Consider the following 13,525-nt stretch of genomic DNA (forward strand, 5'->3'; position numbering starts at 1 on the left):
CACCCTCTCCAGCTGGCTCCTCGCCACCCGAGGGAGGGCCTGGGGCACGGTGCACGAGGCATGGGGCAGGGCAGCAGCCAGGCTGGGAGCAGCCCCCGGCGCCTGCCAGTCCCCATCTGCAGCCAGGGCGCTGGGCGAAGAGCCGCGGGCTTTGCCCAGCTCTGCTGGGGTGAGGTGGCTTCTGCACCCATGCCCGCCTGCGAACCCCACTCCTTCTGGCCTGCAGGATCGTGTGCCAGACTGGAGAGGCTCTGGAGGTGTTTTCCGATGTGGTAACTGTTAACGTCAGCCGGGAAGGAAAGTCCAAGGAGAGATACTCCTATGTGGTGAGTGACTGCCTAGTGGGAGCTTCTTTGGTGACTCTCATGTTTATGTTCCTTGTTACCCCTTGAAAAATCCTAGAGCCCTCAAGCCCCCAGTTGGCTTAGGAAAAGAGGATCTATGATAAAACTTGTCAGAGTCCTTGAAGAGCAGGTGAAGTTTTCTCTTACCTTTAGCTACCTGAACAATGTCTAGCAAATGCAAACTTGAGAGCAAGAAGCAGGATTGCAGCCAAGGTGTCATGGCACACAATTTGCATCAAGCAACCTAGCTTCCAGTCTCAACTCTTGAAATGTTTTCTCACTTATCCTACTTGCATTTCTGCTTCTCCTGCTATAAAAAGGAGTTCATTTTTCTTCCTCTTCTTTTGCTAAAGTGCCATTATGACCTGTGAGATTTTATGCGAATCACAAAGTCTCTTCTTGCTATGTAAGTTATGTACCATGAACTCACACTGTTTAGAACTGATGGTTTTTGCTGCAGAGATTGTCTTAGTTTTTGCATGAGAATCCTGTGTAGGGATTAGACTTGAGCTAACCCCGTGTCATTATGAAAAGAAAAGCCCTTTATAGCTTTGTACTGTGCCATTGCACAGAGATGACTTTCATCTCTGTAAACCTAAAAGAAATCTATGCGGCTGCTCTCTTTCCTACAAGCACCCTCATCTCTGGCTAGACGCTATTCACAAGTAGCCCCATGCATCCAGGGCCAACACAACGGGGTGGGTGCCGAGGGCATGCTGTTTACTTGGACTCTTTGTGCTTATGCTGTTGCTTTTTCTGGGGAAGAATAGAAGAATACTGCAGTCTAGTGGCTTGAAAGAAGACTTGAACCCCAGGAAATGACATTCGATTCCTGGTAGCTATTGTGAAGAATTTAGGACAGGATCATTGAGCTCCATCCCCCCACCCTTGTAACTGATTGCCTGGTAGGTATTTAGGTTGACACAGGCACAGCACTTCAGTGTTCTGTAGCAGAGCCAAGGCTGGCAGCGCACATCACAGAGGGACCTGGTGGAGGGAAGGGCATTGCCAGGGCTGGCTCAGCACTACTTCCTGGAAGGGTGTTTGCTTTGGTACCCATTCCCAGCTTCCAGGAGTTCATGTTCACATCCAAAATACTTAAGAGGTCCTGCAGTGTGGAGTGGAACAAGGTAGAAATGGGGTATGACCCAGTACAGAGCCTGGGTTTGGGATTTCTGATGCATGAGTCATCAGGATGTGTGTGTTGCCTCCACAAAAGGAGTCACATCACCTGCTGCAGGGCCAATTGTCCTGTTAACAAAGAGAAGGACCCGAAGAGTGGAAAAAGGCTCAACAGCTTCTTAGCGTCCAAGGAAAAGCCCTCTCAGGAAACACCTGTAAAAGCACCAGCACGAAATGAAGTAAGAAAAGCAAAAGCCAGTCTCTGAACGTGAACCAACTCTGTGCCAGCTCCTCGCAGGCTTATGGCAAAGGCTCCCCTTCCTGGAGAGCAGGGAGAGATATTTCTGCTCAAGTGTCACAGCAGCAAGCTGTCTTGTGTCTGTTTATCTCAGCCTGGTCAGCCTTCTTCTCAGCAAAGCTTGAAAACAGATGAGATGATGCCTTGCTGTGTGCTCATGTTGGGGGTGTGATGCTACACCACGTGTAGCTGCTGTCACCTTCCACACCGGGACTTCCACACCGCTTGCAAATGAAGCAATGTTGTCAGATTTCTTGATTCTCTTCTTAGATAAAATGATCTGAAGATAGAGTAGGCTCCATCACATAAGGCTGGTGTCAGTGAGACCTGAAGGTGAGCGTTAATATCAGTTAACCTGAAAAAGATTAAAAGACATTAGAACAGCCTCTGCAAAGAAGTACTGGTTCTTCGTAGAAGAACAAATATTGTCTGTGTGCAATGCCCATCGAAGTTGCTATTAGACATATCTAGGAGAGACAGAGTTTGGCTCCTGAGGAGAAGGGAGAAATGTGTTCCAGAGACTTTTTCAGGACATTATAGCAGGATATAGATGAGCTGAATTTGCCTAATAAGCTGAATTTGCTAAGGTTGCGATGGAAGCAATGAATGCAGGCAGTACGCTGAGAGCAGCAGCCACTGGCTGTTGCTGAGGAGAAGAGCTGGAGGGCTTTGGGAACATGAATAATCCTCTCTGTTGCTGTTGTAACTGCGCTGTTGAATACATAGGTTAGTGGCCAAGGGCGGGAGACAGCTGCCTACAGACACTTAGAGAAATACAAATCAACAGACAAATCCTGTGGAAATGGGTAACAAACAGAAACAACAGAGAAAATGGCTGTGGAGGAATAAAAGCAGTCTGAGTGTAGGACAAGGGCAAGGATAGCTATTAATAAGCATGTTTACACGGCTGAGATTGACAGGGAGGCATATCAGCGCCAGGCGGTGCGAAGCAGCTCAGCCACGTGTGCTGCCCTAGCCTCTGGGTGATTTTGTTCTCTGCAGCTGCAGGAGGATGGGGGGTAGCAGTGGGCAGGCTGCAGCCGCGCTCTGCATCTCTGGCGCCTCCAGGGTTCTGTGGTGTTTGACGGGGAATTACCAAGTCCTTTATGGAAGGGTCTTGAAGCAATTATTTGCTATGCCCTCAGTGTTCTATCCAAAATGGAGCAGGAAAGTTGCCCAGAAGGCTCTCTTGGGGCGCTCTGTGTAGCGACATGAGGGCTCAGTGCCGTGTTAGTCATCAGAGCCTCAGGCTCATGAATCTCAGGGAGATTTCCAGGGGCTGCAAATGCAGATAACATACATGGTGATTTCTGCTGAAAATGGTGAGAGGCAAAGTAACTTCCCCCTTAGTTCCTCTTGCCTCTAGAGACTGGAGTTTGAAGTTTCCTTAAGGAGGAGTTTGGTATTCAATTATCTAGACCCAGGTGTCTGTTTTCACAGATCTCGAGGCCATCATCCAGCAGGGCTTTAGCATTAGCTTTGCATTCAGGAGGAAATGGATGTGGAAGGACAGAAACAGTGGGAGTTGTAATGAATGAGAGATTTCCCACCCTGATGGATCTTGAGTTGCTACCTTCCAGCTCTGGACTCTGCGTTGGAAGTCTAAAGGGATTGGTGGCATCCTGGACTCCAGTTTGGACTCCTGTTATTTATAGCCACAATTTAGGGACTGTTGAGAGTCACAGAGTTTATAAACAGTCTCACTCCTCAGCACTTGTGCCTCTCCTCTTGCTTTGAAACCAAGCCAGCAAAAGCTTTTGCTGTGCTGCTGTTTGAGAGCCTCGCAATGCTGGATGCTTAAATTTACTGCAGCAATTCCCATGTGCACTCTCGAGTACCCAATTGTGAATTTACCAAGCTAGAAAACAATTGAGAAGTTCTCCCTCTGTTTTTAGCTTCCTGTGGTGCAGTCCATAGCTCCCCCGAACGGCCCGAAGGCTGGAGGAACCAGAGTGACCATCAGAGGCAGCAGGCTGGACGTTGGCTCTGAGCTCCGCGTCCTTGTCAACGGCTCCAGGCAGTGCACGGACCTCAGGTGGGGATGGCTCTGAAGACTGGCGCTCGGACCTCGCTGTTGTCAGCTACTGATAAGAGCTGACGTGTTAGACAGATGTTGTCCCCAGCAGAGCTGGGTGGTGGGTGGTGGGCACTGCATGCTGCTGCTGGTCTCAGAGCTAATGCAGTATCCTGGTCAGCCCCTTGCCTGACACCCTCTCCATCCCAGCACCCCTCCAGCCCCGTGTCCGTGGGTTCATAGCGCTGCTATGCCCCTAGGGTGGTTTAGGATTGGGATTGAAACCCAGTGAGTGAAGCAGACACTGGCTTTGTTCCCATGTCTGCTGGAGGTAGAAGGCACCTGCCCATCCAGGGTCCTGCTTCTGCCACAGCCCTCCAGTGGGAAGACAACCCTCCTCAACCTGTGCTGTCCGTGTGGAGAAGTAGAAGCCTGCCCGTTTCTGTTGACTATATGGGAAATCAGTGTGGCAGCCTGGGATAGTGTGTGATTAGAATTGTTCGTCCATGGGGAATATAACTGGTGGGCAGCTGGCATGTGACTGGATGCTCTGTGCCTGGCTGCCGACCACCTCGCTCCCAGGGAGCTCAGGTCAGTGGTGCCTGGCTCCCCCGCGCTGCAGCATGCCCTGCCTTTCCCTGTGCAGCCGCAACGACAGCACCATCACCTGCACCATGCCGTCTGCCGAGCTCACCACGGCTGTGAGAGTCTGCGTCCAGTTCGAGAACAGGTCTTGTGCCAGCTACAACATCACGTTCAAGTATGAGAAGAACCCTATTATAACCAACATCAACCCCAAAAAGAGCCAGATCAGGTGAGATCTCCCCTCCAGCAGAGGCAGCCAAGTCTGCCATTGGTGTCCATCTTTTCGTGGCTCTTGTTGAAATCAGCCTCCTAATTTTGCTGGATGCAAATGTGAACATTGCGGTCTGATCAAAGTGCAGTGCTAAGTGGAGTATCCTGATGTGGCCCACTGCAGGCAATGTGAGCTCTCTCTGTGTTTCGAGCCACCCAGACACAGAGCAGCTTCTGAGCAAACCCCATGTCCAGAGCCCCAGCAGTATTAAAACGCAGCCAGGAGGCAGGGTGTGCAATCTGGGCCCCGTGGTGTGCTGTTGCAGCATCACAACTTCCATTTCAGAGCAGGCTCCTGTCTGCATCTGCCTGCAAAGCAGTGGGGTTGGCTCCTGGCTGGGAGGAGGGTCTTGCAGGCAGGAAGGGGCTTTCTCAGCCCTGGGGCCTGACCCACTGCATCACAGACAGGTATGAAAGGGGCACTGCAGGGCATGCAGCTCTGGAGTAGAAGAGGTCTCTTGCACCAAGGCTGGCTGTAGCTCATTTCAGTGCATATGGGACATGGAAAAAAGTCAGCCATGATAACTGTACTGTCTGCACCTGGTAGGTGCTTTAGGGAGTTTCACATGGGGGCTGTATGAGACCCCAAAGATTTTTCTTGGCAATAAAACTGCTGAAGGATAAGCTGAGATTTGTTATTTTGGTATTCAGCATTCCCCGAGGCCACCGTATTTCATTTTTAAAGTGTGTTGCTTTTAATTTCACATTTCTCTGTGGAGCTCTCAGGCTCCTGTTCCTTTGGTGAAATCCCACCTTCCTCAGCTGTGGAGCCTGGCAAACCTAAGGCTGACCAAGAAATCCGAGAATCCAGCGCTGGTGCCTCCAGGACAGCAGTGAAGGCAGCACGCTCAGGGCGCGAGCATGCAGCAGACTCCAATGATCTGCTCCCCTTGGAGCAAAGCTGTGTCTCGGCATTCCCAAACGCAGAGCCAAAGATGCAGGCTGTGGGAAAGTTAATAACAAGGCACAGCCGTGACTCAGCCAACCTCAGCTCCCAGCCGGCTTGCAAACTGTGCTGAGTGGCAAGAGCTGTATCTAAACACAGAGACAGTGGAAGAATGTCACTGCCCACAGTCAAAAGGGAAGCCACCAGGGTATTTCTCCATCACCTTAGTCTGCTTTCTTAATATTTACATCAGTCTCCAAGTTTCAGACCACTGAGACAGCAACCTCTCTCTTCAGACTGCCTGGTCGCTGATGTGTTCTGACTGCTCTGTTGTGTTGCCGGGGCACTGACTCTGAAAGGCCAATAGCTGTGTAAAAATGCAGCTGGATCTGATTTATATTAGATTTATCTTAAAATTGCTAAAATGATCTGCGCAAGCAAAGTTTAATACAGAACAGAAGTTGTAAACTAGTTTGCAGGTGTGACAGGCACTTAGAAACTTAGGTCTACGTGGTAGTATCTACAGCACTGGAAGAGATTTCTTAGGGCCTCGAACCCAAACTCACCGAATATAGTGTGTTCTTGAGATAATAGGGTCTGTAAGTCCTGGCTATTCCCTGACAGATACTTCAAATGTTGAGCATGATACTGGGGAAGGGGAAGATAAATTCAGGGGATAGCTTCTTGTTGTGGTCTAACCTGGCAGGCAGCTCAGCACCACACTTTCCCGCTCAGTTTGCTCACTCCACTGCAGCAGGACGGGGGAGAGAATCGAGAGAAAAAAAAAAAAAAAAGTAAAACTCAGGGGCTGAGATAATGGCAGTTTAATAGGACAGAAAAGAAGGGATAAAGTAATAATAATAATAATAATATATGAAACAAGCGATGCACAATGCAATCGCTCACCACCTGCTGACCAGTGCCCAGCCAGTCCCTGAGCCCCCCAGCCAGCTCTCCCAGTTCGTAGTTCAGCGTGACAGCACATGGTGTGGAACATCCCTTCACCCTGGCCAGTTCAGCTGTCCTGGCTCTGCCCCCTTCCAGCTTTTGTGCACCCCCAGCCTCCTCGCTGGCAAAGCAGTACGAGAAGCTGAAAAGTCCTTGACTTAGTGCAAGCACTGCCCTGCAACAACTAAACCATCAGTGTGTTATCAGCATTATTCTCATCCTAAATCCCAAACACAGCAACATGCCAGTTACTGTGAAGAAAATTAACTCTATGCCAGCTGAAACCAGGATACTTCTGCTGTCCAGAGCAGAAGAGCTGTTGCTTGCTCTCCACCCCTTCTTTTACCTAGGGGTCTTGTGTGTAGCAAGCCTTTTTGTTACTGTCACTAATTGGCTACACCTCGAGGCCCATATTTCACATTTCCCAGGCAGCAGAACCAAAACACAAAACAATTTTCACATTTTTATCTAAATCAGCAGCAACTGGGAGATGCAGGAGCCATGTCAACCTCACAGGGGTCTCTTCGCTCCCCAAGACTTAGAGTTCTCTGTGGGTCACTGTGGGGCAGGACGGGGAATATCCCCTTGCTCTTTGTCTTGTCAGAGGTTAACCTCTTACACCACTGGTGGCCCGGGCAATGTGCTTGTACCCTGGGCACGCAGAGGCAGGCTGCTCCTCTGGGCGAGGGGAGCAAAGGGAACAGTCTGCTGCTGGAAGAGATCACCCCTTTCCATGAGGACAGCTGTTCCTCCTTCCTTCCCTCCTATCTCAGCAGCAGTATAGACGTTTGTGGCAAGTAAGAGGAGGTCTTTGTCCGTTGGGTTACGTTTTCTGCTCAGACAGCTGGGAAACATCCCTGGGAAAATGACAGGAGGTGAGACCTAACCATTGTACCTCAATGCTGTGTGCTGGCATCAAGGCATCAAGAGCACCTCCTCTGCAATCACCCTCTCTTTTTTCCCTTGTCTTCAAAGTGGGGGCAGGATCATCACCCTGGAAGGAAGAGGCTTTGAGCTCATCCAGAACGTGTCCATGATGGTCCGTGGCATTGGCAGAGAGCAAACGGTGGGTGCCCTGCTCTATGTCACCCAGTAGCTGGGAGCAGGGATGCATGCTCTGTGCCCAAAAACATTTGGGGTATGAAGATGAGCCTTAGTCCATGCTGCAGATTGGGCTGGGAGCAAGGATGAAAATGTTATGATCCTTAGCTCAGCAGAGGGACAGGCCTAATTCATGCCCACGCAGTAATTGTTGTTATCAACCATGTCCTTGGTGCGATCAGTGTGCTTGATGCTGAGTGGTTCCTGGGTGGGTGAGGGCACTCAGGATGCCTTTTTTGATGGACATACTCTCACGTGCTTTCAGAGCTGTAAGGTTCACACCGACACTGTGATCACCTGCCCCTCTCCTGCTGCCTCCAATATCACTGCGGGGAGCAAGCCTGCACCCGTCGATTTCTATCTCAATGGTCGCCTCTACACGGACGACCGCCCAGCTCTGGATGAGGAGATGTACCCAGAGGAGGCCCTGCACATCAGCAAGTTCAGCCTGGAGTACTATGCTGACCCCCAGTTCTTCACAGCCAAGAAGGAGAAGTGGATTAAGCACCACCCCGGCGAGCCCTTGACGCTGGTTATACACGTAAGAGAGTGCTATTTACAGCTCTGCTTCTTCAGGGGCGTTGCTGTTCCTCACCGGGAAGCTTTTCAGCCTAATGGAGGACTAGTACAGTGTCTGTCCACAGCCCCAGTAAAGGTGGTAGATGAGGGTGGGAGAGGCAGGAGTTGTGCACAGATCGGGCAGCTTAGTCTGCTGCGCCTGCCTCCCGTTCACCAGGAGATGCAGCTCTTTGAGGCATCACAACAGAGAGCTGTGCTTGAAGGATGTAATAGCAAGCAGCTAAATAAAATGCTAGATATGTGAAAAAGAACAATAATGCACTGGCATGAAATCAGGCAGGTACTCCAGAAGGCCCTGACAATAGATATTTATTCCTGTAGAAGCCAGTCATGCATTCTTCTGTTTTGGCTGCTGCTATCAGCTCAGTTAACAAGGAAGTTGGGGTACAGCAATTCAGAGTGGCTTGTACAATGTGCAGCACTAATTCAAAGGCCATTGTTCACTGCAGGATATCCTCAGGGGTTGCAACGTGCTTCAGAAGCACGCTCCCCCTTTCTCGGGCCCTGCAGTCACATCCCCTCGCTGTCTCCTCTGTTGTACATCCTTCCCCCTCCCAGGTGGATGCTCAGATCCTTATCTGCAGAGCTCAGCCAGGGTAGATCAAAAGCAGATTTTCCCAGGTTCCAAGAGGGGCTTGCTCATCCCATGCACCATGCTGAGTGTGGAATGGGAAACAGGAAAATGGGGAATGGCTTAGTTCTGGGTTTCCTATGGAGTGCTGGAAAAATGTTCTCGGAGAGGGAGAGTGTTCCCAAGCCTGAAAAACAGCAGGGAATACAGAAAGAAAAGCAGGAAACCCCCCTGCAATTCCAACTGCTACTCTGGAGATTGTCATCCTGATTTTATTTTTGTCTTTAGAAAGAGCCTGACAACCTGGGCCTGGAAAGCAATGAGTACCAAGTGAAAATTGGTCTCATCTCATGCGAGATCCAGATTGTTTCAGACAAAGTCATTCACTGCTCTGTAAATGAGTCCCTGAGCACCTCGGAAAGACAGCTACCAGTGACGGTAAGTGCCAGAAGCCTGCAGGCTGCGCTTTGCCGGGCAGAAGGGGTTGGTGCTGCGTGCCCTGCATGCCAGGGAGTCAGTCGTGAAGTCACGGCTGGACACAGCCGCTCACAGGCAGCCTGGCAGAAAGCCGCACAGACAGAAGGATGGACAAAACACCCTGTGCTTGCCGGTGTCTCAAGGCTTCCTTCTGTGGTGGGGTGTAGGGCATGCTGCAGCTGCCCCAAGTTGTGGAGGAGGGCTGCCATGCTCCCAGCCATTCGTCACGGCCAGTTGAATGTTGAATTAATTTTTCTGTAATCTGTGAGCCGGAGATCTTCTCAGCTCTTGTAAGGCACTGTAAAATCCCAGGCATGTGATTTTTTGTCACTTGCAGTAATTTTCTTTCTGGCCCTTGTGAGATGAGTTTGGGGTTTTCCACACAGTTTTCAGTCATCAGACTCCTGTTGCCAGCAGAAGAGCTACAAGTGGAGAGGAAGACCTGAACCTTACTGCTCTGCAGCAAACCACTGGAGATGGGTGCCTGTGGTGAGCACAGGAGGAGTACCCAGGCCTGGGAAGTTTCAGGTTTCTTCCCAGGGTCACTGTTACGTCACTGCAGAGAGCTTGGTATTCAGGGCTGTCATTTGTCTTTAAGTGTCTGCAAAACTCCCTATACCTTGTTACGGTCTTTTTTTCGTAGAGAACTTGACTTCCTGCTTTTCTTTCCCTCAGTTTCTCTCATTTTGTATGCAGCCCACTGCCATACAGGGATGTGGTTACAGCTCTTCATACCTGGAGAGAAAATGCCTCCATCTCCATGGTCTGGGAACATGCATCCTCTCTCAGCTGAGTTTGTCCCTTTGATGGGTTAATATCAAGTGAGCAGAAGCTCATGGTGTGGGCAGGGGGAGGACAAGTGCAGAGGGATTTGGGGCATCTGTGGTCTTGCACTGCCCAGAAGGTGAGCACATTGTTGTAGCACCAGCTCACTGGCGGGGTTATCCAGTGTGCTGGTTGTGGTCTGTTGTATGTGAAATTCTCTTGCAAACTGGAAACATGGAAATGCAGAAGTAGCAGGATTTCCTAAGACAGTTGAATGGAAATTTTAAATAGGGTAATTTTGGCTTTTAGTGAGAACTGAGAAACAGAGAAATCCCCTTGGGGAACAAAGGGAATTTATGAGTTTGCTAGTTTGGGGTTTGACGTAAATCATTCAGGGTAATGCCCCAGTAGATCCTTAGGAAGCAGGAGAATGATAACCAGCACTGAAGTATTGCATAGCTATTAACAGTGTACCAACAGTGAGAGTGCAGCTAAATAATCAGCTTGCGTTCATCTCTGTGTGCACTTACTAAACCTTCATATGTGGTTTGAGTTATTGCCTGCTGGCCGTTTCATAGGCAACAGCTGCCTTTATAACATACTTTTAATAGCTTTGGTAGCACGGGGCCAGATTTGCTCAATGGTCCCTACCTGATCTGCATCGCTGACAGTTATCGGAGCCTGCAGAACTCCCACCGGCTCACTGGCTGATGCAAATTCTTCTGGTGAGCTGAAATGCCTGCTGTGACTGCCCAGACTTTGTTGTAGAGCTCACATCTGCAGTGAGGGAAAACAGCCCTTCAGAGCATGTCCCGCTGTTGATCCCTACTCCAGCCACGGTCCTGAGGGTGCCCGCTCCATGGCTGTGCTCTTGGGCCATGACAGCGCTCACAGGTCGCACAGGCAGCAGGGCTGTATGGGGTGAAGCAGTGGTGCTGAGGAAGGGGCTTGTGCTTCAGGGGCTGCTGGGCAGCTCTCCTGGAGGGTGCTGGTGGGATGGGGCTCAGTTCCGGGCTGGCTTAGTGCTGGTGCTGCCCGTGTCTGTCCTGCCCGACACTGGCTGCCCCCACTGCAGCCCGGCCGATCTCTGCACCCACCCTGTGGTGGCCACAGGAAGTGTTGCCATTTAACCTTCAGCCTAATTAATTCCACTTACAAAAATTGTATTGAATAGACTGTCCAAACAAACAAGAGAAGGTTGCTGAGGCCTTCAACCCCTTTTTTTGTTCATGACCAAACCACTTAGACACAAACAGCAAGCATGGGATTTCTCCTCTGGCAAACATGAGAGGTTAAGTTATTGGAAATAAATGGCTCTAAAGGTAGGCAGGACTTGCCATGCTGCAGCATTTCAAATGAAACAAGTGAAGCCCTAGAGGCTGGGGTGCAAAGAACCTGCAGGCACTCGTGGCTCCATCTCATGTTTCCCTGGGCATCGAGCACAGTGCAGCAGCAGCACCCTCGCCAGGGCTGTCCTTCCTCCGCCGCCGGCGCAGGGACCGGCAGCGTGTCTCATGCCATGGATGTGGTGGGATGCCCTGCCTGTGGCACTGCATGGGCTGGGGTGCTGAGAGCTGTCTGCAGGGTAACCACGATGTACACCTTTCCTGGAGATGCTCCGTGACACAGATGTAGCTGTAAGATCATTCCATCTCTTCCCTACTTTCTCCTCCCTTCTTTCAATATTTTGTTCAAGTTTCTCTCACTTCCCATTTCTTTAGGGAAGTGAAACACATTTCCAGAAGCGAAAGATATGTTGTATCATGAGTTTTCCTTATCAGATGATGCTGTTGAACCCTTTCATCCCAGAAGTGTAGGGAACCTTTTATAAACAGCGCTGAGAAAACTCACCAACCTGCCTGTGATGTGTGCTGGCCTCTTCCTTTATGGTGGTCAGGAGACCAAAGCCCTGAGCCTGAGTGGTTTGTGCTTGGTGCCACAAGCAGTGTGGACTGGGAGCAGAGCCAGCTCCTCCTGACATTCAGTCCACTGCTTTAACCACAAGATCATTATTTGTCTCGAGTCGCATTATTATTTATTTTTGTTTCCTTGCTTTATTTGTATTTCAAAAACTTTCAAGTTTCTTTACTCTCCTTTTCATGAGCAGTAGCCATTCTGCTTTTGGAGGAGAAAGGAGAATGCAGCTGGGACTAAAAGGCCATTCTGGGGCATAACAAAGTTGGATGATTAGTGAAAGCGGTTTTCTAGTAACAGTATTACAGCAAGTACTGTATGCTACCGTCAGTTCTCTAGGACAGGGTTGCCTTGTGCTCTGGGCTGGGTGTGGTGGGGCCATGATGTGAGATGGAGCCTGCAGCTCTGCCCTCAAAGCCCTGCAGTGGCACTGTGAGGGGCACGGTGCCACAGCTTGCTGTGGGCCAGCGTTAGCTTTCCACCAGGACGTGCAGGAAGAGACTTGGGCTGCTTTGACACACACAAAGTCCCCATGGGCTGGCAGTGAAAGGCACAGCCTGGCCTCCCTGAGAAGCCCGGTGGGCTGAGCCAGCAGGGCCAGCGTGTCCTTGGGTGAAGGTCTGCTGAGCGCTGCGCTGGGCCCCTCGTTGCTTGACCTCTGAGCCCTTTGGTAATGTGCTGCTCAGCTCTTGCTTCTCCTCCGTCCTTTTACCTCTCCAGATCCAAGTTGGAAAGTTCAACTACACAATTGCAATGCTGCACCTCGGGGGAGGAGAGACTGCAATCATCGTCTCCATTGTCATCTGCAGCATCTTGCTGGTTCTCTCTGTCGTAGGTAAGGGAACAGGATGATATGTTTCCAGGCTATGTTGAGATTTTTTCTTTGTGCACGTGGAGAGGTGGAGATTGCTTGCTCATATGTTAGGAAACCTCTAAGTGCTGCAATTGAGCAGCATCTGAAACTGGTCTGGAGGCAGCCAGTAGCCATTCTTCTTTGTGTGGGACCAAGCCAGCACCCAGGATCAAAGCTTCCTGCAGTGTGGAGCTTTTGCTGGGTGAATCCTTAGTTTAACACTTTTACTTGAGGCTGTGGTGTTTGTAAATAACTATCCTCCTTTTCCCCAAACACTTCTTAATAGTATTGAGTAGCTACTATAACACAAAGTAAAGAAGGGTGTGAGAAACTGATCTTGGACTCTTACCAGCATGAATAGGACTCACTCACAGGCGTGGCTGTCATAGAGCAGAGCTCCGTCTGACCCATCAGTAACAGACAGTGGCAGATGCCTGACAAAGAGCATAAAAAACAGAGCAAGCAGCCTTAGCTGCAGATCTGGATCGGACATAACAGTCTGCTAACCTCACTGGAAGCTGCACAGTGCACCTGTGTCCTTTGGCTAGGGTATTTTTTCATCATGTGCCCAGAATAACTGTGCAGCCGGAAACCCATCATTTCACAGCAAATGAGGTGTTTCTAATAGGGATTTGATTTATTTTTAATAAAAGTTATAATGCACACTACTTATTAAATGCACTACTAGTCATTACAAACATATTTCTAAAGGTATGGGAATAATGTCAGACATAAACGCTGTAGTACAGGTGGTAAACCTCCTAAAATCAAAATTCATTAATGAGCTGGACTACATTA

General features: G+C 49.9%; 1 protein-coding gene across 1 annotated transcript in view; it reads left to right on the plus strand.

The window, feature by feature from the left end:
• The window catches only part of PLXND1 (plexin D1), an 81,676-nt gene that overhangs the window by 40,699 nt on the left and 27,452 nt on the right, over positions 1-13,525 (plus strand). Inside the window, exons 14-20 of the mRNA XM_084530929.1 lie at positions 227-326; positions 3,660-3,799; positions 4,425-4,592; positions 7,443-7,533; positions 7,834-8,109; positions 9,007-9,156; positions 12,595-12,709. Coding sequence (XP_084387055.1) covers positions 227-326; positions 3,660-3,799; positions 4,425-4,592; positions 7,443-7,533; positions 7,834-8,109; positions 9,007-9,156; positions 12,595-12,709 — 1,040 coding nt within the window. The remainder of the gene's footprint in view (positions 1-226; positions 327-3,659; positions 3,800-4,424; positions 4,593-7,442; positions 7,534-7,833; positions 8,110-9,006; positions 9,157-12,594; positions 12,710-13,525) is intronic.

Source organism: Aythya ferina (assembly GCF_964211825.1).
Source record: "Aythya ferina genome assembly, chromosome: 10".
Lineage (NCBI taxonomy): Eukaryota > Metazoa > Chordata > Aves > Anseriformes > Anatidae > Aythya > Aythya ferina.